The sequence below is a fragment of the Caretta caretta genome, chromosome 3 (assembly GCF_965140235.1).
Source record: "Caretta caretta isolate rCarCar2 chromosome 3, rCarCar1.hap1, whole genome shotgun sequence".
In the NCBI taxonomy this organism is placed as follows: Eukaryota; Metazoa; Chordata; order Testudines; family Cheloniidae; genus Caretta; species Caretta caretta.
In genome coordinates this window covers 95142772-95168881 of record NC_134208.1, presented here as the reverse complement: position 1 = coordinate 95168881, position 26110 = coordinate 95142772, and the positions used below count along the sequence as shown (strand labels likewise).

General features: G+C 40.3%; 1 protein-coding gene across 36 annotated transcripts in view; it reads left to right on the top strand.

Moving 5' to 3' along the window:
* TRDN (triadin) overlaps nt 1–23210 on the top strand; it is a 312608-nt gene extending 289398 nt beyond the window's left edge. For 34 of the 36 annotated variants that reach the window (XM_075126696.1, XM_075126709.1, XM_075126708.1 and 31 more), the window contains 3 exons: nt 5405–5434; nt 19495–19533; nt 20789–23210. In XM_075126696.1, coding sequence (XP_074982797.1) covers nt 5405–5434; nt 19495–19533; nt 20789–20934 — 215 coding nt within the window. In that variant the 3' untranslated portion in view covers nt 20935–23210. The remainder of the gene's footprint in view (nt 1–5404; nt 5435–19494; nt 19534–20788) is intronic. The other 2 variants (XM_075126679.1, XM_048844647.2) reach the window with 2 other exon arrangements.
* Nucleotides 23211–26110: the final 2900 nt, after the last annotated feature.

Genomic DNA, 26110 nt, shown 5'->3' with positions numbered 1-26110 from the left:
TATCAGCTAGTTACCTTTTAGACCAAGTGGTCTGTTATGAAGTTGGAGATGTGTGATTTAGAACAAAAATACGTTCCTCCTGGGAAATCTGTTCAATAGCACAAGTGAATGAGCAAACATCTGTCCAATTCACCTGGTTTCTCAAGATGGGGATCTATCCCTGTAAAGCAAACAATGTAAAGAAGGGTGGGATATTTCAGTAGAAGTCTGCCTACAGTGTCTTGTCATGTAAGCTCTTTGGGATAGGGACCAGCTTTTTATTCGTAGTTTGTACAGCACCTAGTATGGTGGGGTCCTGGACCATGGCTGTGGTTCACAAGTGCTATGACAATACAGGTCATCAATTGGTTCTACTTGTGGCCAGATCCTTGACTGCTGTAAATCAGTGCATGTGAGTTTAGTGGAGTTACACTGATTCATGTCAGTTGAGGATATAAGCCTTTAATCTCACTAGAGAGTAATAGCTGTCTGAAGTAGAGACTGTGGAGTCAAATCCACCTTGAGTTGTACTTTGTGGACTTCAAAGAGGTTGCCCCACTTTAACTGCTAACAACATTTGGCCCAAGTTGTTTAAAACACCCTGTGGTGTCTATAATCGAGGTCAAATATTTTTAATTATAACAAAATGTGCAAGACAAGTGAACACAAAATGAACAATAAGGAAAAGCAAAACAAACTAAAAGCAAGCACATGGAATGCTGGTCCGCTTCCATGTGACTACTCAGAAGCTTAAAATTAAGCACATGTATAAATGCTTTGCTGCATCAGGACTGATCGGCTTTCACATAAGACTATATCTGTTCTTCTTTCATTGGGAATGGTGAGTCCTGGGCTCAACAAACAGACTGTAACTCCTGCTAATTCTGTAGTTGAATAAGAGATGCAGAAATTCAGGAGATAAAATCTGTGTTGCAAAACAGGCCTCATTATTTGATGCTCACTTTTGCAGCTCAACACGTAAATATAGGTAGTGCTCATAGTGCTGCCAGTTATTAACGTTGCCTGACACTTCCCATTATAAGACCCTGTTTTCAGTTGCTTATAACTTTGCCAAACTTTAACCATTTGGGTTAAAAATTTTAATGCTCCATGCCTGATTCAGGCTATATTTTTGTGAAAAACTTCAGCCAAAATTGGTTCAGCCATTTCTAAGAATGTGGCTAGGGAAATACACTGGTTTGCCCATGTTGAATCCTTTGAAAAGCACTTGTATCCCCATGCTTTCAAGCAGGGACTTGATATTTAGCAGGGAGTGAGAGTTTCATGTCAGGGATGTCTTTTGCCATCTATGTGAACATCCACCCAAATTTGGCCAAGTTACAAGCCTTTGGGGGAAAATTTAGTTCACACAGCTCAATAGAAACTTCTTGAATGTTAGAAACTAAGTTCCCTGAAGATTCTGTCCACACTGGGCATTCTTTATCTTAGAGCTGAGCAGGATTTCCTTGCAATTGCAGCTCTGGGCTCTGCTGTGGGCTGTGCTGGATCCAGAAACTGAGACTAGGAATTGGGATGGGGGAGACTGGGACTCTCTTGGCAAGGAAACTGGGAGTGGGAGCTGGGCAAGAGGGCCTGGGAGCCAGTTGGTGGGAGAGAGGGAATCCTGAGATTTGATGAAGAACTGGGATTAACTAGGCAAAGACTAGGAGGAGGAGCCAAGAAAGAGGTCGTGGAGAGTCCAGAGGAGTATAAATAGGACTCCCTGTGCAAGGACTGGGACTGGGTTGAGAAGTCTGAGGAGCAGAGACTGAGACCAGGCAGGTGATGGAGAATGTCAGTGGGAAGAGGATCCATTGTTGGAATGGAGTCGAGATTCCTGAGTCTCCCCATTCTTCTGCTGCCAGCAAATCTTTGTGAAAGCCACTGGCAAAGTATGAGTCTCCTCCCCATCTAGTGCTGAACCACACAGAGGATGACACCCTATTACTGCTATCACTTACTCTGTTAGCTCAAATGGCAGAGGTCTGTTTGGTAGATATAAAGGTTCCAGCACTGACGATGGCTCCTGTGGGTGTCAGGTCTCGGGATGAATCATAGAATATCAAGATTGGAAGGGACCTCAGGAGATCATCTAGTCCAACCCCCTGCTCAAAGCAGGACCAGTCCCAGGTGATCGAATTTTTCTTCAGTTTGCCCCGGGAATAAGGGGCTCAGGGCTGGGGCAGAGGGTTGGGGTGGGGAGGGCTCTGTGGTGGGGCTGGGGATAAGGGGTTTGGGGTGCAGGCTGTCCCTGGGAGAGAGGCTTCCCCCCCACCCCACCCCAGCTCTCTCTCCCCTCAGCAGCAACTGTGCTGGGAGGGAGAGGCGCCTCTCCCCGCCACTGCAGCTCCATGGCTGGGCTAGGCTGAGGCCAGGGGAGGGGAACCTCTCCTCACCGTGGCAAGTCTGGGGCTGGGGGAGAGGCATCTCTCCCTGCCGCAGCCCTGGGTGCCTGCATGGCGCTTAATAGGCTGCTGCACAGCCACGCTGTTTAGAGAGATCTTAGGCTAGAATTAAAATTGACTCTGCAATATTAATTCAGCTCACTCGTACATATGCCTTATGATACGTGATTACATACTCATTACATATACATTAAGTACATGATTACATACTCATTTTTTGACAGGACCTCTGCCTCCTGGACTATGCTCTGGGAGGGAATCAGGGTTGTATAGTCAAGGAGACTGTTTCCTCTCGGACCTGTATTTGTTGCAGATGTTGGAAGGTGTGTAGTGAATAAGGAAGGGGACTGCAGGAAGAGAAAGGACAGTCTCATGATTAAGGCAGCTGAATGCTGTCCTGGAGAACTGGCTTCTGTCACTGCTACAGAGTTCCGATGTGATGCTGGGCAAGTCACTTAAACTAAACTTTTCCCAGATTGATAGTAGTTGTGTGTTCCTCATTCTCTGGGTGCCTAAGACCTACGGGTCTGGTTTGCAAAAGTGCTGACTGCTCACAGATGAAGTCAATGGGAGTTGTGCTTTGAACATATGAGGTGCTATATAATGCTAAGTACTCTGAAAACTCAGATTGGGCAGGGGAAAATTGGAGGAGATTTGACTTTAATCTCTCTTTGCCTCAGCTCCCCATCATTTCACAGAGATGTATGAAAATAAATTCATTAATATTTGTGAAAGACTTAAATACTATCGTGATGAGCACTATAGAAAAACTTATGATAAATTAATATTTCTATCTTCAGAACAGGGGTTGAAAACCATGCCGTAAATCGGGGCATCAGTCACATACCAAACAAGGAAGAGAGAGAGAAAATATTGATTAATTGAGCAGCATCCCTTCTGTGCACTGAATGAGGCAGGGGGTCCTGTAGAAAAAATAGTATGTGAGCATGTAATTAAAGACTGCACCATAATGCAGGCACACCAGGGGGACAAATGAAAGTTGGACAAGCTACCTTACTTCTGGCACTTTCTGACTTTGGTTTTTGAAATTTCTTATTCTTTTAACATAGTTATATGTAATGACATTAATGATTTTTTTTTATTTCTTATGTCTTGTAAAACCAAGCCACATGCTTCAACAGGAAAAACTCATTATTATTATAAAATCGGGAAACATTCCAAATTCAAGATAAAAAACATGTCAATGTATTAAAAAGCCCCTAGATTTGGAGCCCTGGCCCACAGCCCTCACTTACACAAAAATTACATTGACTATGGATAATGCAAAAATTTATTTACTACGATTATTTCTTCTAGTAACCACTTTGTTTACATTATGTGATAGATCAGTTTAGTCACATGATATTATTGCTCTCTGATTCGATAATCCTAGCCCTTAAAGAGGTCTCAGGATGGCTGTGCAAATATATTTCCATAAATACAAACAGATAATCACAAAAGTATTTTACGTTGTCTCTTTCCACTGTTTTTGTGAACACAAATGTTTGTTGGTGTATTTGCAGACAACAAATAAAGGTTTTATAAATAACATCAAAGTGAACTATAGACAAACATTTGTCAGTTTTGTATTTCAGTATTAGCTGAACTCTAAGAATTTAAAATCTGAGACCAAATCTAAGATCGTATAATGAGTTTGAGCTTCAGTTCTGCTTCCTATGTATTTCCAGTTAAGGCTCATACATTAAGCCCAGTGTATTAAATACTAGTACTTTGTACTGGAATAATCAAAGCTGAAAAGTATTTAAGCATTCTGGGATAATGTAAAAAATTTAATAAGAAATCTTCTGTTGGCCTCTAAAGCTTAAATAGAGTAGTTTCATGTTCTTAGAATTGGATTTGAATCTGTCATCTGTTTCTTGATATTATAATGCAATCAGATAAAGAGCAATAAGCAATTTTAAAATCCGTATATATCTTGAATTTTAGAACATTCATATATACAAGGATTTAAGCAGAACCCTGCTAAGCAAAAGCAATATTGATACTCGCAGTAGACAATAACTTATATTCCTTAGTAAACCTGCACACCAATTATTTAAAAAAAATTATATCAGTAGATATGGGCCTGTCTAAATGTCAAAGATGATCTTCCATAAAGTTCAGGAATATTTGGCTCTGTAGTTTTTGCTCAATCTATACAGAAATAGGCACAAGCAGGGAAGTTCAGACACACACCTAGAGTCAAATACTACTGAAAACTCAGAACTCTCCAGGTCCCAGTTTGTCACTGGGACTATTTCATTTATTTTATAAGACTGTCCTGTAGGTGTTAACATTTACAATTGAGTTTGAAAAGCTAAACAACTGTATAGGTCATTGTTATATTATAATTATTTTACTCTAATTATTTACAAATAATGCAACAATACAGTGAGGGAGAAACGGAGGGTGAGATTACAACAGTAAGACCATGAACTCTGATAATAGCTACATATAACATACATTTTTTCAATGTTCAGACTAATGGGAAGAGTGATTCTTTTCTAGGTAAAACAAATATATTTAGCAATAGAAAGGTAGCTTCACAAGCAGCCTTCATTTCAGGAGTAGAATAACAAGTCTTGTATCTTTGTTTTACAATTTTGGGAGGTCTTAAAGTCCTCATGTCAAAGAAATTTATGCTTGCTGCCCAGTCGAGGTCGAATCTCAGAGAAAACTTAAATTATCACTAAGCATGATAGAAAAATCCTTTATACAAACAAATTATACTACCATCTCTATTGAAGGAAGCATTTTTCAAATAATTTATCCTTTGCTCCTACTGTGGTAGATTGCAGTAATTTCTCAGATGTTTTCCTGTATAAAAAGGGTTGATCCAATCACATTATCACCAGAAGATATTCAAGGGCACATAGTAATCACCACTTATAATGAATTCATCTGCTGGGATTGCTGAGGTTTTTCGAGTCTGTATTAACATGTAGAGATTGACAGTTACTATTAAGTTATTTTATTGTCTTGCATTTAGTGTCTACATGTCATGTATTTTTCCCTTGCAGAGAAGATTTCTAAAGCTGCAAAAACAGCAAGTAAGTTCTATTTAGTGTTATAGCCATTTGTGAGACCATCTTTGATGTTCAGGTGACATATACTTGTCAATGCTGGAGCATATGAGATTTTTCAAAAGTTATTTATTCTGACACACTGACAAGGAATGTGTCTTTTTTCCCCTCCCCTGAAACCTTTAGAGGATTGGCGGGTGGGGGGGAGGTGTTACATACTTTATTAAATTTAAGATTGAACTTTTCTACAACAGACAAGAGGCAACTGCCACAAAAGAAAACTTAAACTAGCTGAGAGAGGGACAAACACCAGTATAAATAGCTCTCAACTGTGATAGCTCACCTACTGAAAATCCAGTGTTACATCTTACCTATTGTATGTCAGACTGTTTGTATATTGCAAATTTGTGATGGATTTAGTATCCTGGCAGTAGCTTCTTCTCAAAGCTCCACCCCTTTTTTATTTAAAAAAAATCAGTTGTTGAGATCAAACTTCTGAATTTGGTAACTTGACTGCAACTCGATTATAGTTCATTGAAGCTTAACAAAAAATATTGAGGAGAAAAAACATGACCTTCTCAAAAAAGGAAATGAGGATAACTAAAAAGAACACTATCAGTAACAGTTGAGACTCAGAGAAATGATAATGAGTTTGAAAACGTATATTAAAAACGTATATTAAAAAAACGTATATTAAAGATTCCCCAGTATCTTTTTTCACCAAAATTCATAATTAAATCACTAACATTATTTTTCACTTCTTGGATCTTGAGAGTTCACACCATTTCCTAAAAAGTAATGGAATGAGCTCATACTCTGAGGTACATCGTGGTTTTATACTTAAGATCTGTACTGCCCATATAACATATCTGACTGAATCTTTGACTGACTGTTTTAATATTTAGTACTTCATCTGACCTGTGAATACCAGTAACTTTGTGTTAGTAGTTCCATTTTTCTGAGGTTATCCTCTATGAAACCATCTTGAGAAACTAACAATCTCTGTGAGATATGTATGTAGATAAAATGAAAGATTTAGGGCCAGATTCAAAGCGCATTGAAGCCACTAGAAAGTCTCCCACTTCAGTGAGTTTTGGATTAGACTCAAAATGAACACACATACGAAAGATTAAAAACAAAAGGTCAATGCCTGGTTTAATTATAAGGAAATCAATGGCCTGTCTCTGTAGTACCATCATAGTCTATTATAAGATACACACTTAATATCTCAATACATGAGACTTGTTCTACCCTTTTGAAACATGTAAATCCCTGTGAAGACTGCAAGTTTAGTACAAATACAGCGAATGCTGGCACGGGCTGGATCCCTGCTGGATCCTTTACAAGTGCACACGCATACTGAGTTCTTGTCCAAACTAACCCCCTTTCTGGGGGGTTGGCTTTATTGGTAACTAGAGCTGTGCAAATAACTGCCAGTGAACAACAACAACAAAAATCAGTTCCAAAAAGCAAGGGGGTGGGGTGGGGAGGATTGTTTTGATTTCAACTGAAACTGAGTTCTTTTCAACATTTTGGTGAACTGAAAAAAGTTGGGGAAAAAATGTTTCAGGATGAACTAAATGCTTTGTTCAACCTGAAATGAAATGTTCTGTGTTGGGTATTTTGACCTTTTTAAATAAAAGCAAAGGAAATGAAAGGCTAGAGTCACAAAACTGAAGAGCCCTTATTATACCAAATAGCCCAATGATTAGGGCACTCACCTGAGATGTCCAGGTTAAGAGCTATTATGGAATAGCAGACTCTAAGTGTATGTCTACACTGCAATTAAAAACCCACTCCAACCTGAGCCCAAACATCTACACTACAGTTAAATAGACCCTTAGCCTGAGCCCTGCGAGCCCAAATCAGCCAGCCAGCCACAGGTTTTCAGTTGCACTGTAGACATACTCTATGTGCTTGTATATAAATGCAGAGCTCTTCTGTTGACTCACCCTAGACTGTGCTAAACCCCTATGTTAAACTTCAGGGTGGTCACTGCAGAGTTGTGCAGGCAGATTGGTGTAAAAACATAAGAAAGGACAAACTGGATCATACCAAAGGTCCATCTAGCCCAGTATCCTGTCTTCGAACAGTGCCCAATGCCAGGTGCCCCAGAGGGAATGAACAGAACAGGTAATCAAGTGATCCATCCCCTGTCGCCCATTCCCAGCTTCTGCCCATCGCTGCCCATCCTGGCTAATAACCATTGATGGACCTATCTTCCTTGAATGTATCTAGTTCTTTTTTGAACCCTGTTATAGTGTAATTAACTCCAACTGCAATGAGGCCCAAGTTTGAATCCCCCTTTTGGAAGCGGGGTCTTGAACCCATGTCTCCCCATTTCCAGGTGTGTGCTCTAACCACTAGGCTATTGAGTATTCTAAGGTAAGGTGCTCTCAAACTCTTGTGCTAATGCTGTTACACTTTGCATAAATCTTTAAACAGTAATTGAAGCCAAGATGAAACACAGGTGTTCCCCTTCTGGAGGGCATGCAATAATTATGAGTCATTCCCACTCTTTCTCTCTAGCCCAATGACTATTCAAGTATTTTGATTCAACAGAAGAGATTCATTGAGACTCACTGTAGAATAGCCAAGTGTCTTGTGGTTAGGGCACTCATCTGGGGTAGAGGCAGCCTGACTTCAAGTCACTGATATAGGGTAGGGATTCAAACCTGGGTCTCCTACATCCCAGGTGAGTGCTCTTACAATGGAGCTACTGGGCAGAAAGTCCTCATCTTCCACTGTCTTGTTAATAGCTCCTGAATCCCCTTGTGATTCTAGCAAGAAAAATTGAAATATTTCATTTTGATAATGTCCAAATAATTCAGTCTGATATTTCTGAAGTTTTTCCCCCTTTTTCGTTTTACCCAAAACAATTAATTGAAATTGACAAATTCACTAAATGTTTCTGTCAACCTAATCAACATTTTTCAGCCAAAAACAAATTTTAAAAAATCAAATAAAAATTTTCACTTGGATCTACTGGTAAAACAAAAGCAATAACACTGTATCAACCACAGTTTGATTGTTCCTAGGGTTCTCTTAAGGATCTTCTCTCTCCCAGCTCCATAGTTCCTTCTATCCCGAAAAGGTCCTCCCACCCTGCTTTATATCATGGTTGGAGTTAATTGAACCAGTCTGCCAGCACAACTCAGTAGTGACCACTTAGAATTTTAACATAGGGTTTTAGCATAGCCTAGGGTGAGTCAACAGAAGACTTACTGTACTCCTCTACAGGATCTCAGAGTCTGCTATTCTGTACCAGCTCTTACACCTTACTTGTTCAATCCTCCAGTCATGAAAGTACATATTAGTTACTTCCTTTAATTATTAGTTTATTCATTTTATTTTGCAATACTTACATAATACTGCTTTGAATGTGCTTTACAAAGCACATGGTTGGATCCTGCTCCACAGTGTTTAATTAAAGATAAATCATAAGGAGGGGAGCAGGCAGTAGGGTTATCATATTTGAACATTCAACAAAGAGCACACTCCACAGAAGGGGGGGGATTTGCTCACGCCCCCCCCACCCCCAGCATTGCCCCAACTCCACCCCTTCCCCACCCCCATTCTAACCCCTTCCCCAAATCCCCGCCCCAGCCCCGCCTCCTGAGTGCACCACGTTCCCCATCCTCCCTCCCAGCTGCGCGAAACAGCTGTTCTGCGACGCAAGCACTGGGAGCTAGGGGGGGAAAGTGGGCACTCTCTCGAGTGATCAACATTCACTTTTTTTCTCGAATGATCAACATTCACTCTCTTTCTTGAATGGTCAAAACTTCTTTGGGGAAAAATAATAATGGCAAAATCCCGGGCATTTTTAGATATCTAAAAATTCCTCCCGGGCAGCAATTTAAGAACCAAAAAGCCAGACATGTCTGGGAAAATACAGACATATGGTAACCCTAGCAAGCAGTTGATGTTTATCAGCAATGGAAGCCTCTGTTAAACGCATATGGCCTGATAATCCGTAGTCCTGAATCTTGTGTAGTCATTTACGCCACTGCAAAATTAATGTGAAATGGGTAGAAAATGCTAGTGGATGAGAGTGAATGCAATGGAAAATCAGGCCCATGGATAGAGATCTGAAGGAGGAGAAAGAGAGGTCATTTGGAAGGAGAGGGTTTTTCAAACATATGGCACAGCATGAGAAAAAGTAAAGTTGAGAAGGGGACAAAGGTTGTTTTCAATGACTTATTCATACTAGTGAGTTACTAAGCATTACTTATAATGTTAAGTATAAAAATGAATGTCTCACCACATTTACTATAACTCTAGGGATAAACTGATCAGTTTTATAACCAAACATTATATGCAAGTCACAGATTTAATGCTGCACAGAGAATCTGAATGGAATTATTTAACATGCAGTTTTAGATCCAGTAATGAGATTCTGATTTGCCTAACTTTGCAGAAAGAATTTAAATAGTTGTGTTGTTTATGCCTATTGGACAGTGAATTAATTTCCCCCCTTTATAACTAGGTCAAAAAACATTTCTCAGAAACAAAACTGATTGGCTATATGTATTTAATAAATATGCAGAATTTGTGGCAGATCAGAAGATAAAAATCAAAGTAACTATTTAAAAATATCTCTAGAGTTGAATGATTCTGCTACAAAAGCAAACAACAATAACAAGTGTCTTCATGTTCTTTATTACACAGTTGGTTCTTACCCCTTTGTTTGGCTGATTAATCTTCTTAAATCACATTGGTAAATAGAGGGAAAGAAAAGTATGTATGTATGTATCCATTGTGACGTTGCTATGATGCATCTTCTGGAAGAGACACTGTGTATAAAATGTTGTTCTCCTCCAAAAGATTTCTAGGCACATAAACTAATGCCAGAGATTACTTATCTTCACTTCAGGTGAATGTCCATGAGAACAATCCGTCTGCCACCCCTGAAATGTAACTGTTCCAGTGTTTTATTCCATCTCTTCTAATAACATAACTTGTTTGGAGGTCAGAATGACAATCCAAAAAATTTCTTATCATAGATCTTGTGTCTCTACATGTTCATAAGAAATTACCTAGACCCAGTGAAGCAAGACTGATCTTATGTTTCCAAAGTTCCTATTAGTGGAAGCTGAACCCATTAGAGCCATTTCAGTTACACCATGCAACCCAATGGGTCCAACTCTGCTCCAGTAATGACCACAAACACCATTGGAGATAGTGTAGAATATTTTTAAATTATTTAAATTAGACTTTACAGTACTTTTCCCAGTATTCCTATTGTTGGAATTCTACAGTGAGAACCCAGGGTGGGGAGGGCATTTTAATTCAGTCTCACCTTTCCTTATAAGAAGGACTGAGGGTCCTCTTTGAAAGTACCAGGTCTTATCCCTGGCATAATTCCAGCACTGTTTCTTAAATTTACCTATACCTTCAAAGAGAAATGGTGTTATTGTGGGAGGAGTAATTCACCTGCATTAGAAAGTTAAAAGTGTAAGGTTTTGTTTTACATTGGCCAACAATATATCTGGTATTAACTTCCATTTAGTTGATATCTATTACTGTCACCTTGATGGGATATTTACTGTTTGATTTTCATGTTGCAAAAAAATAAATATTTAATCGTTCAGTATCTAACCGCTTTTCAGAAAATACGATGTTAATATAAAACATTAGCTGATCATGCTGGCCATAGGAATCGGCGTGCACAGACCTGTCACATCAACATGTCTAAAGTACATGATCAGAGCACAGCTTGCTCTATCAAATCACTATAGCTCTTCTTGTGAGGAACGAATACTAATGAAATCAACAGCACTGCAAGACTGCTACAGTTAATGGAAAAACTCCCACTGACTCCCAAGGGCTTTGGCTTGGGACCTAAATTTACTTTTGTTCTGTGGGGAAATAATTCTGGGAATGATTTATCTAGTTTATTCTTCCGTTTCACAAATGAAACATGTCTGATGGCCATGTGTTGTCACTCTTGAAGAAGCTTTTTGCAAGTTTGATGTTGGCAATCATACTGTAGCACTCAGTTTCAGACTGTGTTCTCTGATCATTGGTATGCTTTGTTGAATGGTGTCTGTTTTCATCAGTTAGGTGTTATGTTATTATGTCTTGCATGGTTTATTATCTAACAGGAAGAAGTGTTTAATTAGTTTGGAGGGAGTGTTGCACTTTTGGTTCATGCACACACACACACACACACACACGGTAGCTGTGTGGCTGATTATAAGAGATTGAAGGATGGAATACAGTGCATTTCTCTACACATGCAAACCGTACATCCTCTGAGTTAAACCTTCTCATGAAATGGTTCCAGAGTGAGTTAGCAAGCTTTAGAATCTTTTAGTCCACAGCATGACATTTTAGATACCACATGTCATGTTCAGCATTATGGCTGCTAATCAGTTAGAGATTCCCCTCTCTGTGGGGACATAAGATCTGCAGATGTAAAAAATGTATTTGCTCTCTGTTCAAATTGCTTTCTACGGTTCATAATACAGTATTAATTATAAATAACTATTATATATTTTTAAATTACAATCGTTATGAATACATTATGAAAGCATTCTCAAACCAACCCTTCAGTTTTGCTACCTCCATCAACTAGAGGCACCTGTGGTAGAATTTAGATTTTAATTACCAAATTTGTGGATGTGATTGGTAGACAGATATCTTGGGCCAGATCCTAGCCCTCTTTTTATCTGGACATGGTGAACTCTGTGGGAACCAGGGGGAAAGGGGACTGTAAGCCTCCATTAAGGCTCCCTGATCTTCATGCCACAAGGTACCAGGCTGGGTCTGAGGACCAATTTAGAGCAGCATGAGGGCTGCTCTAAATTACAGCAGCTACTAAGGGCCCCATGAGGCCAAAACTGCATCTGTGGATTGATGCAGCGTAGGGAAATCCTGTCCATGTCCCCTCTCCTGTGGCCACACTACCTATGCCAACAGCAATAGGGAGTGATGAAGGAGCTTTTTCCTACTGGGACCATACCAGGGTCATCCCACCATGATTGGCTAAAGCAGCTTTACAACTAGAATCTTCCAGTCAGTACATCAGAGAATTTCTACATCTCACTGGTGGATGTGGCTCTTAATCTTATTGGTTGAGCTGGATTCGCATATCACTTTCTTTGATGTCCACTTAGCACTTGCTGCAGTGCAGCTTTAGTAAAGAGTAATTAGTTGGTTTTTTGCAGTCTCCAGCCATTGGTTTTGTTAGAATTAATATCCCATTGAACATCTCCTTTGCTCTTTAAACAAAGCAGCTGTTTGCAACGAACATTGCCTTTGTCCTAATTAAACTGACAGCCCCTTTGGAAGCACTTATTTCTTGTAATCTCAAATACAGTATTACTGGGAGTTACATGTATATGAATGTGTGCGTGTGCGCTGGTAAATCTGCCTTCAGGTTTTGCTGATTGATCTGCTTTACACCATGTTTTGTAGATTAAAAAAGGGTAGTCCCCTTTAAATTCCTGGCCAAGGTGTATTTTATTGATAACTGTACTACTAGTATTTTGTTGTCCCATCCTTACTCAAACTCCAAAGCTTATTTCTTCAGCTCAGTCTAGAAACTCTGCTAGGTAAGCTAGGACTGCAAACCTTATAACTATTTAAGAATGCTAAAACTTGTGTCTTTTGCTACCAGAACTTGATATTTGAGAGAACTTTATTGAAATGGTTGTCTCCACCATGATTATTTTTTTGAAAAATGGTCATATTACTTCCTTCATTCAGTGGTGACTTCGAACAGTGTTTGTTGCCAGCCTCGAGATTTATATCGTTATAAGCCTCAACATTTATACAGCAACCATTAAGGGTTTTTTTACATATGCTAATCAAACCCTGTTGCATAAACCTCACACGTGTAAAGATTCCAAATGTGACCTGCTTTGAAACTTTCCTTCCTTTTCTTATATAGCTTGAAGGACACTGCTGTACTTTTGCCATGTATTCCATTGGACCCTTTTCTAGCCTACAATTTTGTTTTATTTTCAGTGTTGATGTAGCCGCATGGATCCCAGGATATTAGAGGGACAAGGGGGGTGAGGTAATGTATTTTATTGGACCAACTTCTGTGGGTGAAAGAGTTTTCAGTTTACACATATCTTCTTCAGGTGTCTGTATAAGTTAAAACTCTTTCACCCACAGAAGTCGGTCCAATAAAAGATATTACCTCACCCACTTTGTCTCACTCTTTTATTTATCATTTTTATTTTGGGTGTGGATTTTCTCTGTATGGTGCTCTCCAGAGAGTTGCCCGGTCTTCATAGGTGTACATTGCTAAGTCAAAAAAGAACACAGGATGTGAAAGCTAAAATACAATCTGTATGCTGCTATGTTACATGTGGTCCAACAGTATCATGCAACAGAGAGCTAGCTCAGAATTGTGGGACTTGGTAACTGACTCTTGGAGTCATAGGCATAAAAACACTGCACCTGATAGTGAGGTTCTGTGAAGATTTGAGAACGCTTCAGTGAATAGTAATTTTATGGGTCCCCCCCACTGCTCATCTCTGACCTCCTATATTGATGAATAAGGCTTGTAGTTGTCCTCTTGGTTCCATTCCATTTTTCCTCCATTGCTACCTTCAAATTATCATGTCACTGTGACCTTCCCTTGAGTAGAGGGTCTTGGGAGTCTAGTTGCCTCTACAGACCATTACTGTTGTCTTGGAATTGACCAGAGTGGGTACCAAACACTGAAACAAGTTGCTTCCTTGCTTCCACTGCGTCTGCGGTGCGTCAGCCCATGCGGTTTGGAGGAGAGAGAGAGTCACTGAACATGAACATATGATTCGAGCTCTCGTACTCCATGTGATAGCATTGCCACTATTCAATCACTAGGCCAGCCCAAATACCAATTTTATAGCAGTTTTTAATTAAATAAATTAAATTATCTTTAGAGTACATCTACTAAGTGGGATATGTGAACTATAGTACAGTGTTTGCCAAGATGATGGAGAGAGAGCATATAGGGAAAGTTCCAGCTGTAATTGTCATACAATATGTTACAAGGCATCAGTTTATTTTCAGGATGTGCATTCAGGTACAGCCTGCATTTCTTTTACTGTGTAGCCAAGACAGAAAATGAGATGTGGAAGAAATATACTCATGAGGGATAGTTTTTCTGCTGCTGTCTCTGATACAACATTACAGTGCTGAAAAATGTCATTTTAGAGCGGATGGGTGAACTGATTTGGAAAGCTTCTGACCTTTCCTGCTGATGTGTATGATGTTCCCCCATCCCCATTAAAGCATGTTGGTTGTTTCCTGGAGGGCAGACTGAGCTTGTTTTTATGGTATCATTGAGCAATAAGAACTAAGGGGCGAATGCTCTAAGAAGAATACTCTTGTTATTGAAGAAAATGGTGAACTCGTATGTCAAATGTTATTTAAAAAATTCCATTTTGTTTTAAATTGAGAAGCCAGTGTCTAAATATCCACCATATGCTGATCTGAAGGGAACAACATTTCTGCTACTGCATGAGCCCTTAACATTTAGCTTTTGGTATTCAAGATCAAATTTAATTGACAGTTATAAAGCCATCCTTTATGTTTAATAGGTACGTGCACACACTTTGGCAGATATATGAGAAAGCAGGTGGTGAAGTTCATGCTCTTCAAAGAGGATTCCTGACCCCTTTAGGTATCCACCTCCTACAGTGCTTTCTGTGATCAGCCTGTATTTTCATTGAGGTGTTAGAGAGAGCCCAAAGAGGCAAAGTAGCAAAACAGAGGCAAATCTCCCCCAGCCCTCCTGCATTGGGTAGCCAAATCAGTACCTTAGAAGAACCATTAATTTTAACATGCCGTAATTAATTTTTCTACATTGTTTAATCAAAATACAGTATTTGCATTCATAATAAATGGAAAGTGATCAGTAAGAAACCAGTGAAATTATCCCTTCTTCCCTCATATTCCTAATTGCTTACTAATTAGTTGCTTCTAATGCTATGATTTCTATAATGCTATGATTTTTTGTGCTTTGTTGAATTGTTTAATATTATTAGGGAAACCACATAATGGAATAATTTGGTTCAAATGTCAGGGCTCTAGTAATGATTGTTTCCCTCATACAGTCTCTAATTTTTTTTTCTGATAAGCTTACCACCATTTCCTCTGAACAAAACTACTTCTCTTTAATAGACTATTTCTCCTACGTGACCTGCTTCTCACTTTCACGCAGTGCTCTTATTCACAAAGAAATGGGACTGGAATCACAGAAAAGTAGGGCTGGAAGGGATCTTGAGAGTTCTAGTTTTTGTGTCAAAGAAACAAACATTTTGTTGCGGTCCAAATACAAGACAGCACAAAGCTTTAAGCAAGGAAGCAGGCTGGTCTGCCAACGGGCTGCTCCTGTCAGCTTTCCACCCTCTCCTTTATTCTTTCTCTCCCCCCGCGCATTACATTCTCCAACAGATAAAAGGAATACACTGGCTTTGTTTAACATTCTTATTTACCAATTTCTATCTAACGCATTCCTTGCTCTCGGGCCTTGAGCCCAGTCCTGGGAGGCTTCCCACGGTTCATGTCATCTGGGCGAGATTCCAAGGTTCATGCCCTTGAGAGGAGCTGTGTGTGCACTGCTCCTACACAACACTCCGGGTGTGCCCTGAATGTTGCCAAGTGCATGAACCTTGCATGAATGCTACAACATTTCTTCAGTTTAGGTTTAGGGAAGTTTGTCTTTTCTTCCTGTATCAACCGAACACCGAATAGACCATGAAGAAAAAATCAGATTGTTTTATTCCACTGTAATTACACAGCGCCTGTCCTGTAGTCCTTACACAGACAAAGCTCTCATTCCTTACCTGAGTAAGGACTTCAGTGGTAGAGCTGTAGAATTAAAGTTCATGGAATCATCAGACTGGAAGGGACCTCAAGAGGACATCTAGTCCAGTCCCCTGCTCTCATGGCAGGACTAAGTATTATCTAGGCATCTTTTATTTTGCAGATTTTGTATGTCTCCGATGGATCAAAGTACAGAGTTAAATCTGTGTTATTTAAAATTACAATGGATTAGCATGATGGCTCAGATCCTTAACGGTATTTAGGCCCCTAATTCCCATTGGTCCAATGGGAGTTAGGATCCTAGATACTTTTGAGGATCCAGGACTGAGACCTTATATCTAGTATGCAGTGTTGTTGTCACTGTGTCAATCCCAGGACATTAGAGAGACAAGTGGGTGATATATAACTTGTGTTGGTGAGAGAGACAAGCTTTTGATCTTACACAGAGCTCTTCTTCTGAAGGTAGCAGTGCACATGCCTGGAGGTGGAAACAAAGGTGCCCAGGGAATCTAGTAAACATAAATTCTGCACTGGTAAAGTTTGTAAATGACCCAAAAATTGGGGGAGTGGTAAATAATGAAGAGGGGCGGTTCTCTGATACAGAGCAATCTAGATTTCTTGATAAATAGAGCGGTCTGATTCTGGGATTTAGGTGCCTAAAGTGGCAGTTAGACGCCTAAGTCTTTCTGTGAACCTAGCCCCAAATATTCATTTAATTTCTTACTGTGTTGATTGCTTTTGTTTTCTTAATGGTAGGTTTAGTTTTAGTTTATTTCTGAAGACTACCAATAAAAAATCAAAAGCTAACATGGAGGGTCAGGAACAGAATATCACATGTGGATGGAGCACCCCGTCTCATGTACTGGAGTATTACTACTAACATAGTGTCAAGTATCAGGGGGTAGCCGTGTTAGTCTGTATCCACAAAAACAACAAGGAGTCTTTGTTGTTTTTTACTACTAACATAGAAATGGGAAATGGATGTGCTGCTCCTGTGAGCAGAGCACACCAGGATATTAGGACTTAGTAGCAATATTATGGATACAGCAGCACCTGGCACAAAGGTAGACTGTTGTCATGATCTCATTTCTAGTATAATAGATATTCTGTAGCTTATAGTATTGTGTGTAGAAAAAAAGGGAAACACTAAAACAATACACCCAACAAAAAGGATCATTCTGAAAACCACTTCCCTCACTCCTGTTTTCGGGAGTGGTGTTCCTACTATAAGGCCCAGATCCTTAAAGGTATTTAGAAGCCTAGCTCCAGCTGAATTCAGTGAGGGTTAAACATCTAAATACTTTTGAGAATCTGAGCTTAACACTTATCTTTGCTTACACTTGCTTTTCTTGCCTAACAAATGTGAAAGATGGCGCTGTATGCAAAGGCAGAGAACTCAATTTTTCATTGATTGAAAAGTAAGAAAATGGGCTATTTGCTCAGCAATGGAAAAAGGAAAAGAAAACAGAAATCGCTACAGATACTTACCAGCAAAGTGGGAGGAAGAGAGATAGCAGTCATTTGCAAAATGACTATTTTAGGGCTGCTGCTGATTGGCTTGGTCAAATTTAAAGGGCCAGCCCCAGAAAGGCATGTTGGAGGGGAAAAAAGTTCCACTGGAAATATCCTCATATTGCAGTATATTAATTCAGTTGTATAGCTTCCTGGTTTATTAAACCTTGTACACTGATAAAAATATCTACTAAGTCTCCTTTAAGGTGTGAACTAGCTTACTGTATTCACACTGGAATGTATGTATTTTCTTCTAGGGGCCAAATCTCCTTAATTTACTCCTGCTTTGACTTTACCCTCTGAGCAAGAGGCAGTGTGCTGCTGAAGGGGAAACCCCACAAAGCATTGTGCCAACCACTCAGAAACACAATTCCTCCAGAGAACTTCTCATATTAGTGGGGTGGAGGGTAGTCTGCAGTAGCACTTCACAGGGGGCAGCATGCTCCTCCTACTATTATAGCCAGCCACTTCTGCTGTCTGTCTGGCATGTGGGGAAAGAAAGGGAGCCCTGGCTCCAATGATTTTCTTATGGAGGGAGTGTCAGGCACAGAAACTTCTGCTCTCCCTTCCACATGCAGAGGCACAATCTGGGTATGTTTTTTTACAGTCACAAAAGAAGGATCTTAACCTGCCTAATCTTCTGCACAGCTGCGGCGGAGGGCATGCTAGCCATACCTGATTTAGAGGAACAAGAACTGGTCCTTTATATGCAAGGAGTTCCTTGATTAGCCTAAAATTTGTTGAAGCTTTTTAAACACAATAAATAACAGAACACCTGACCTCTGGTCAAAATATACAACATTTTGAGGTTGAGTACAGCATAAACTTGCTAACTAAACAGAAGAAACCAACTTAACAAGGAACTCAGGAATAACAGAATCTAGGCCATTGTCATGCTGTCTGATACATTTGATTCAGAATGATCCTAAATATGTGACAGTTCTTCCAAGCACTTTGAGATCTTTACCATTCTTTTTTTCAGCTGCTACTTTTCATGTTTAGTACCAAGGCACATCCTATCTAACCTCTTCCTAAAGGCCAGATTATCTAAATTCTTCTAGGGGTGTCCCTCTGTCCCCCAGTAATTTAGTGGCTACTAACTATAGCTTGTAAATCAGACTTTTAAGTTAAATGACCATATAAATCGGAAGAGCTGATGATTGTAGAATGATCAGTTTTAGTATAACTTCACCAGAAAATTCTGTTGTATTATTTTCTCTGCTCCTACAAAAGCTTTGTGTAAAATGACTCTTATCATAGACCAGGGGGCCAAGCGTATTGATCCTCTGAGCCACATAGGACAATATTCAGAAGTTCGAGAGCCGGGGCACGTTTGGTGGGGTTTGGGGCTTCTGCCCCGTGAGAGGCACCTGCTGGAGCTCAGGGCTTCAGTCCCACTCCTGCTGAAGCCCTGAGACCCCCTTTCCTGCTGGCAGAAGCCCCTACCCCACCACCCTGCTGCAAGGCAGAGGTCCTGAGCTACCCCCCAAAGTGTGGTAGGTGGAGAATGGGGGAGGAGGGCATGGGGGAGGGGGCCAAGCTGCACTTTAACTGTAAAAGAGCTGCACATGGCTCACAAGCCACAATTTGGCTACCCCTGTGGTAGACCATACTTACACCTGGAAACATGCATAAAGCAAGAGAGTTTAAATTTCAGTATTTATAGCATGTTGGGTACTTTGTCACTTTAAATAGCTTTAAATATAATATTTATTGGAACTAGCAAGTGTATGACACCCTTATTACCTTGCTTGGTAAAACAAAAAGAACCAGCTATTGACTTACTTTCTTATTTTTATATCCATTAGAAGAATATGCAGAAATAATTTCCATTAAAAAAGACAAAGGTGAGTTTGTAATTGGTGATTTCCTTGCTGTACATTATTTTTCCTTATAACAATCAGCGTCAACTGGATATTTTGTTGGATAGGCAATCCAGTCATTTTCAAAGCATCAAATGTATCTAGCACAGTTATCAAGTGTGGTATTGAGCTGGATAAAGAACTAACCTTCCTGTGCATCAGGCAAAAAGACCAGAGAGGGAAAAATCACTAGAGTGAATACACTTGCATTTGTGACAAACCGTGCTGTGCTCTTCCATTTGATGGGATTTGGCAGTCAATAAACAGACTTTGCATCTGAATTTCTATTAGGGGAAGCCCTGCAGTCTGTTTCATGTTAGACAGTTACACTGAGGAGCTAAACTTTCTTATATTGAATGAACAGGAAAGAATAAGATATAGGCGTCAGAAAATCAATTGTATGAGAACTAATTTCTATCTAGTGCCAGCATTTCTCCTTTCATTTTCCCAAACATGTAACTGACTAATAGTCATTCCATGAAAAACTTTAATTCCAGAGTGCAATTAACATTCAAATGCAGTTACAAAATTCAACATTCCTGACAAATTTGGTATTTCATCTTTTGACTTTGAGATGAAGACCATATTCTTCTGATCCTTTAAAAGAGCTGAGAAGGTAATGGAAAAAAAGCATGACTATAAAAGGCTGAGTCTCAAGTGGCACAAAGGTAGCAAAAATTCCCTACGTATTAAAACCCTGGAAAAGAAATACTTCCACATATGATGCCAAAGTTCTGAAGGAATGATAGGGCTGGTCATTTGGAACAGTTATTTGCGTATCTCCGACCATGAACGTTTGATAGAACTCTTCAGAGTGTTCAGAATGGGTCACTGAATTAGAGAGTCATGAAATGGATGCTTGAGTTGAAGGGCCTTTAAAGACATACAGTGAAGCCATTCCAGGAAACAAATATTCGGACAGCTAGACAGAGTATATCTAAGGGAAATAATAGATTTATGTGGGAATGTTGAATATAATATGGACCACTCTCAGTTATGCTATAAAGGTCTCAAAGCACTCAGAACATATTGACTTTAGTTAAAAATCCCATTCAGCTTTTGCTCTTGATGACTTAGAGTCTAATTTCTTACCATGTTACTCCAATGTTATGCCACTGTAACACAGTTGAAGTTAATGGAGTTACACGAGCATTAAACTGGAGTAACACAGTGGTGAGTCAGGTTTACCATCTGGAAACTGTACATATTAACAAATTGTTTGTCTTCTGTGTTTCCCTAGCTCCAGTCCGCTTCTTCCAATGTGTTTTCCTAGATGGATACAATGGATATGGATTACAATTCCCCATTACTCCAGCTCCCGGCCATGAAAAGAGTCCTGGTCATGCAAAGACTTCAGGGCGGAAGTCAAAGACACCAGGACAGTAGAGAGACATGTGACCTGTGTATTTTTGAGACTTTGCACTTTATCCCTTCTACTGAGGTCCACAGTAACTACAGTGGTACTTGGTACTGTAGAAATGTGATCCAGCAGATCTCAGGCACCTGGAAGCGTTTTTTACTCTCTGGTGCTGAGGGAAAAGCAGTGGTGGATGAACACTGTTCATCCAAACAATACTAATACTGTTCTTGAGGGAAGGCTGTGGTGTTGAAATAGTGTTTGTCAGATTGTGCAGTTTGTTTGTGCATGTGCATTTTCCTGCCTCTTCTGCTCTTCTTATTTTTCCCCTACCTGTTCATCACATCTATTTTCCATGTAGTAATTTTTAAAGAGCAAAAAATATAAATGCAAGGCTTATTTCAGTAATATTTTTTGCAAGATGACCTGGAATCCTAAATCATATCCTGTCAATGTTCAATCAGATCTCTGACATGGAAAAAGCCTCAGTAAATCTGAAAAATGTGCTCCATGACTTGTACTATTTTTATGTATAATTGACCAGTTAAGAATGAAGCTCACATCTTACCTTTAAGCTGCTCAGTATACCATAGTAAGGTTCACTATCCAAACTGTTAATGATCAGTATTTACATTTAAGTTGAAGGCAAGCAATAAAAACTTGCTATATTTTTCCCTTATGTATATGTAAAATCGTAAAACCTCACTTTCCCTCTCATTTTGAGATCTGGGGAAGTGAGCCAAGGTGGTGCTGGCAAAGGAGAGGTGAAGCAAGGAGGTAAACTGTGAAGATCTCATGAGTGGGAAGGAAATTCTTTTACTTCCTCTGTCTCTTCTTGGACAAAGTCATTATCAATTCAGCACAGACTGCAGATAGATCATGCTGGCCAATCATTTGTTAGAAAAAGTCAGACAGGAAGCTATATTATCAGACACTACTTGTGAAACAAAATCAAATTTTCAAGTAAAATGCCAACATGATATAATCTTGGAGTAATCAGCAAAAACAGGGCACGTGCAAGAAATCTTTATGGTTAATTTTACTAGATGAGCTGGAAAGCCTTATAAGTTAATAGCTGGGCCTCCGTCAAAGTGCACTATATTGTCAGTTACTTTTAGGATGCGTGCTGCAAGTAAACATGCCAGTCCTCAACCATCTTGTTTATTTCTTCTGATAGTGTGGATTATCTGTTAAAGAAAAGGGATGCCCTGGTACTTGACCTATGTGAAGGTGTCTGATTGTAAATCAGTGTTGTGATTGTCTGTACATGTCTAGCAATGTAAATAATAATGCATTTTTGCAAGCTGCTATTTTTCTTCCTTACTATATTTATGAATTTAATCTGTGAAACATGCAGCTGTGATCCCAGTTTCATAGTTACCATCTGAAATACCATGAATTTTAACATGGTAACTCATGAAATAGATCTACTCACACCTGGTAACCCATATATAGCTTTTTTTTTTTCAGTATAGTGCAAGATAACATCACCATAATGCCGATGCTTATCTCGATAGGAAGATTGACTTACATGGGTTTCAGATAACTATGTCCCAGAAGGACTCAGGCAATTTATAATGGGATGTGGAGTTTTTTACCTCTAGGTCATTGGGTCAGATTGGTAATGGCTGAAAGTTGTTACTTTCTGATTGATGTTCAGTGGCCTATGTGAAATGAATTCTTGGTCTTAGCACACTCTGTGTTATGCAGGTACCTGCCTCTCAAAATCTACCGTCCCACTAGATGTCCTTGGCAGCCGTTTAGAAACTCAACTCCCATCTTGTGTCTGGGGGTTGTTCTTCCCAGTCAGGAAGGGGTCACACTGGGGATGTGGGTGTAGAGTGCTCTGACTCTGCAGTAACCAGAGCTGTAAGCTTGGAACCTTCCACTATGAACAGTCAACTCCCATGATTTTTTTCAGCAGGCCTTCTCCCCCGCCCCCCTGGGTCCCCATCCCCTCAGTGTACCTTTTGTGTCTCACCACAAATTGTGTGTATTTCAGTGTGTCGTTACACAGGTTGCTGTCCTATGATTTTCCTACTAAGGCTGTCTTAATGAAGAGATTATAACTTTCAGAAGGTCAGCTCATTTAATTCATAGCTTTAGCCAATTCAAATGATCAGCATGACATTTTAATTTTTTATATAGTCACAAGCTGTTGGGTTTTTTAACTTTTTTTGACACTTAATTTCCCTTTTTGCTCATGATGACTTGGCTGTTTCTCCCATTGTGATTTAAGTTGGGAAAGTACAATGTTTTTAAGAGCCTGTTCCTCTAGCGCAGTGGTTCCCAAACTTGTTCCACCACTTGTGCAGGGAAAGCCCCTGGCGGGCCAGGCCGGTTTGTTTACCTGCCGCGTCCGCAGGTTCGGCCGATCGCGGCTCCCAGTTGCAGCGGTCCGCTGCTCCAGGCCAATGGGAGCTGCTGGAAGTGGTGGCCAGTACATCCCTCGGCCCGCACCGCTTCCAGCAGCTCCCATTGGCCTGGAGCAGTGAACTGTGGCCACTAGGAGCCGCGATCAGCCGAACCTGCGGGCACGGCAGGTAAACAAACCGGCCTGGCCCGATAGGGGCTTTCCCTGCACAAGCAGCGGAACAAGTTTGGGAACCACTGTTCTAGCATTTCAATTAGATATCAGATTGGCTCTGAAGAAGTAAAACATTTGATCTTTGCTTCAATGGACAAGTGATGTAAATCTGACCAAAGACAATCACTTCCTAATCTTGGCCACTGACGTGAAAACTACTGGACGCTCCTCAGTCAAAATGGCAGTCCTTTTTCTTGGGCCTTCATAAACTGAGTTTATCTGAAACCTTAACAATGCATTACTTGAATTGCATGGCTTTACTTAAATCAGATTGAAATGTTATTAAAATGTATGCTTATTCTCATCAGTTTTGGAAAATAAAACATATCTGCCTCTGGCTATGGGATTTTTTTTTATGAATCCAAGAATGGGGAAAAAGGATTTGTAAAGGTAACTTGGTTCACCCATGTTCTGGGTGCACACAAGCCTTCTGAATTCGGGAAAGAGTATCGTTCAGCATGGGGCATATGCTTGATGGGCAGTTTCCTTTTAGAATCATAGAAAATTAGAGTTGGAAGAGACCTAAGGAGGTCATTTAGTCCAACCCCCTGCTTAAAGCAGGACCAACACCAACTAAATCAGCCTCACAAGGCATTGCAAGATGAATCCATTCTACCATACATCACTCCTGGATTCCGCTTTGGTTTGTAGAAGGCTTAATGACAGAAGGTCTACATAAGAATCATACAAATAAATGAAAAATATTATTAAAATGTTCATATAAAACATATTAAACCACACACAAATGTTCTTTCCAGTGACTAGTCAGTAGTCCCCACAATGGGCAGTATGGTCTCTCACCAGCAGACAGAGAGAGACAAGGATAACAAAACTTTGTGACATCTGCCCTTATGAAGGGAACTGTATCAATGCAGCAATCCAGTTGACTAGGTAGAAGCTTCCACTAAGGAGGATTTTGTCTATTATTTTCTATCTTGTCAATATTGTTATTGACCAAATATAATATATATATTTTCTGTTACTTTCTTTTTTGTCAGTAAGATTAGACCTCTATTTTGAGAGGTCTCAGTCCCCAGAGCATCTGCTGAGGTTAGTTGGTTGGTGCACAGGATTTCTGAAACCAGTCCATGAGGGATCTCTGTGAGAGCTCCATACAGAGTGGGCTGCTGGTCTGTGTCTCCTGCTCCTCAGACATGGTTATCATTCTCAACAAACAGGCCACAAAAATTAGTCAACTTTCGAACTCCTTCCAGCACAGGGACTGGAGACTTGGTTTAGAGAACTTTTAAAACAGGCACCTCTGCAGAAGAGCAGATTAGATACAAGCGGTGTTATGGTTATTCACCGGTCCTCTCCAGGGTCTGAGAGTCTTTGTCTCCATCCAGCAGACTGAGTCCCCACTGGCAGCTCAAAACTAGATAATCACCAATACTTAAAGTTTGTTGTCTGCTCTTCAAGAGCTGGTATATCTGAATGTTCAGTTCAGCACTGAGCAGGCAAGTCTGTCTTATTGTCCGAGCCATATGTCCTGGAGCGTGACAGCTCGGCTTGCGCCACTGGCCATAATTACAGGCTAGGTATACTCCAAGTGGTGGGCTCTGTGCATCCTGTACCATTGGTGATCCCATACACTCACTTGCACAGGTACTCTTATCCCAACTAGGGCTGCACTCAGCCTTTCTGTCTCCTCCACCAGACTGGAAACTAGAAGTTGCAAAATGATGGGATTACCTTTGGCACCCCTTTCTCAGGCAAGAGATTTTGCTTTTAGGAGAGGGAGAGTGCTATGGACCATCACGCCTTCCTGCTGAGCAGGATTCTCCCACTGCCACTGACCTCTTCCCTCATTAGGACCTGGAATGAACAATTGCTTTGGTAGGGCCATGCAAGTTCCACTGGTGTTAGTTCACCCTATTGCTAATGAAGTATTTTTGTCCACACATATCACCATGTAGGCTGGCCTTTTAGTCCAAGAAACTCAACTTGGTAGATGGTGGCACAAAAAAATGTTATCCCCAAGCAGAGAGTATGATGCTAATCAATTACCTAGACACCATAGCCAGGAATGCCCTCTTACTCTTTAGTCGTGAACTGCAGGGCAGGGTGGCGAGAACTGAGATTAACAGTGTGACCATAGTAATTTGTATATATAACCAAGGGAACACAATGGGCGGGGACATAGTCACTGAGGCCCCCTGTATAGTCTGCTAGGCCAAAAGCACTCTGCTCACCCCATCAGTAGTGTATGAGCACTGAACTATAGTGCACAGTGGCTGAATTCAGAACAGCTCCACCAAAACAATGAAGATGCCACATTTAGAGTTCATCCTAATATTTCAGATGCCACAAACGATCACTACGGTGAACAATAATAAAAATGGTTTTCATAAAACCATTTATTCAAGGATCTCAACGCACTGTACAGATATCACTATCCCTAATTTACATATAGAAGATTCCAGCCTTCTGCTAGGTCTAAGAGTATCTAGCAGCAGAAGCTGCTCTACTTTCACCTATGGTGGTCAAACCTGACACCTGTCTTCCATGACCTTCTGTCTGAAGAGCAAAGTTCTCAAGGTAATAGTGCTGTCCAAATCCATGCTCAATTTGGTAGCTCTGGGCCTGGGATCATGGAACCCAAAACTCATCTCTTTTCT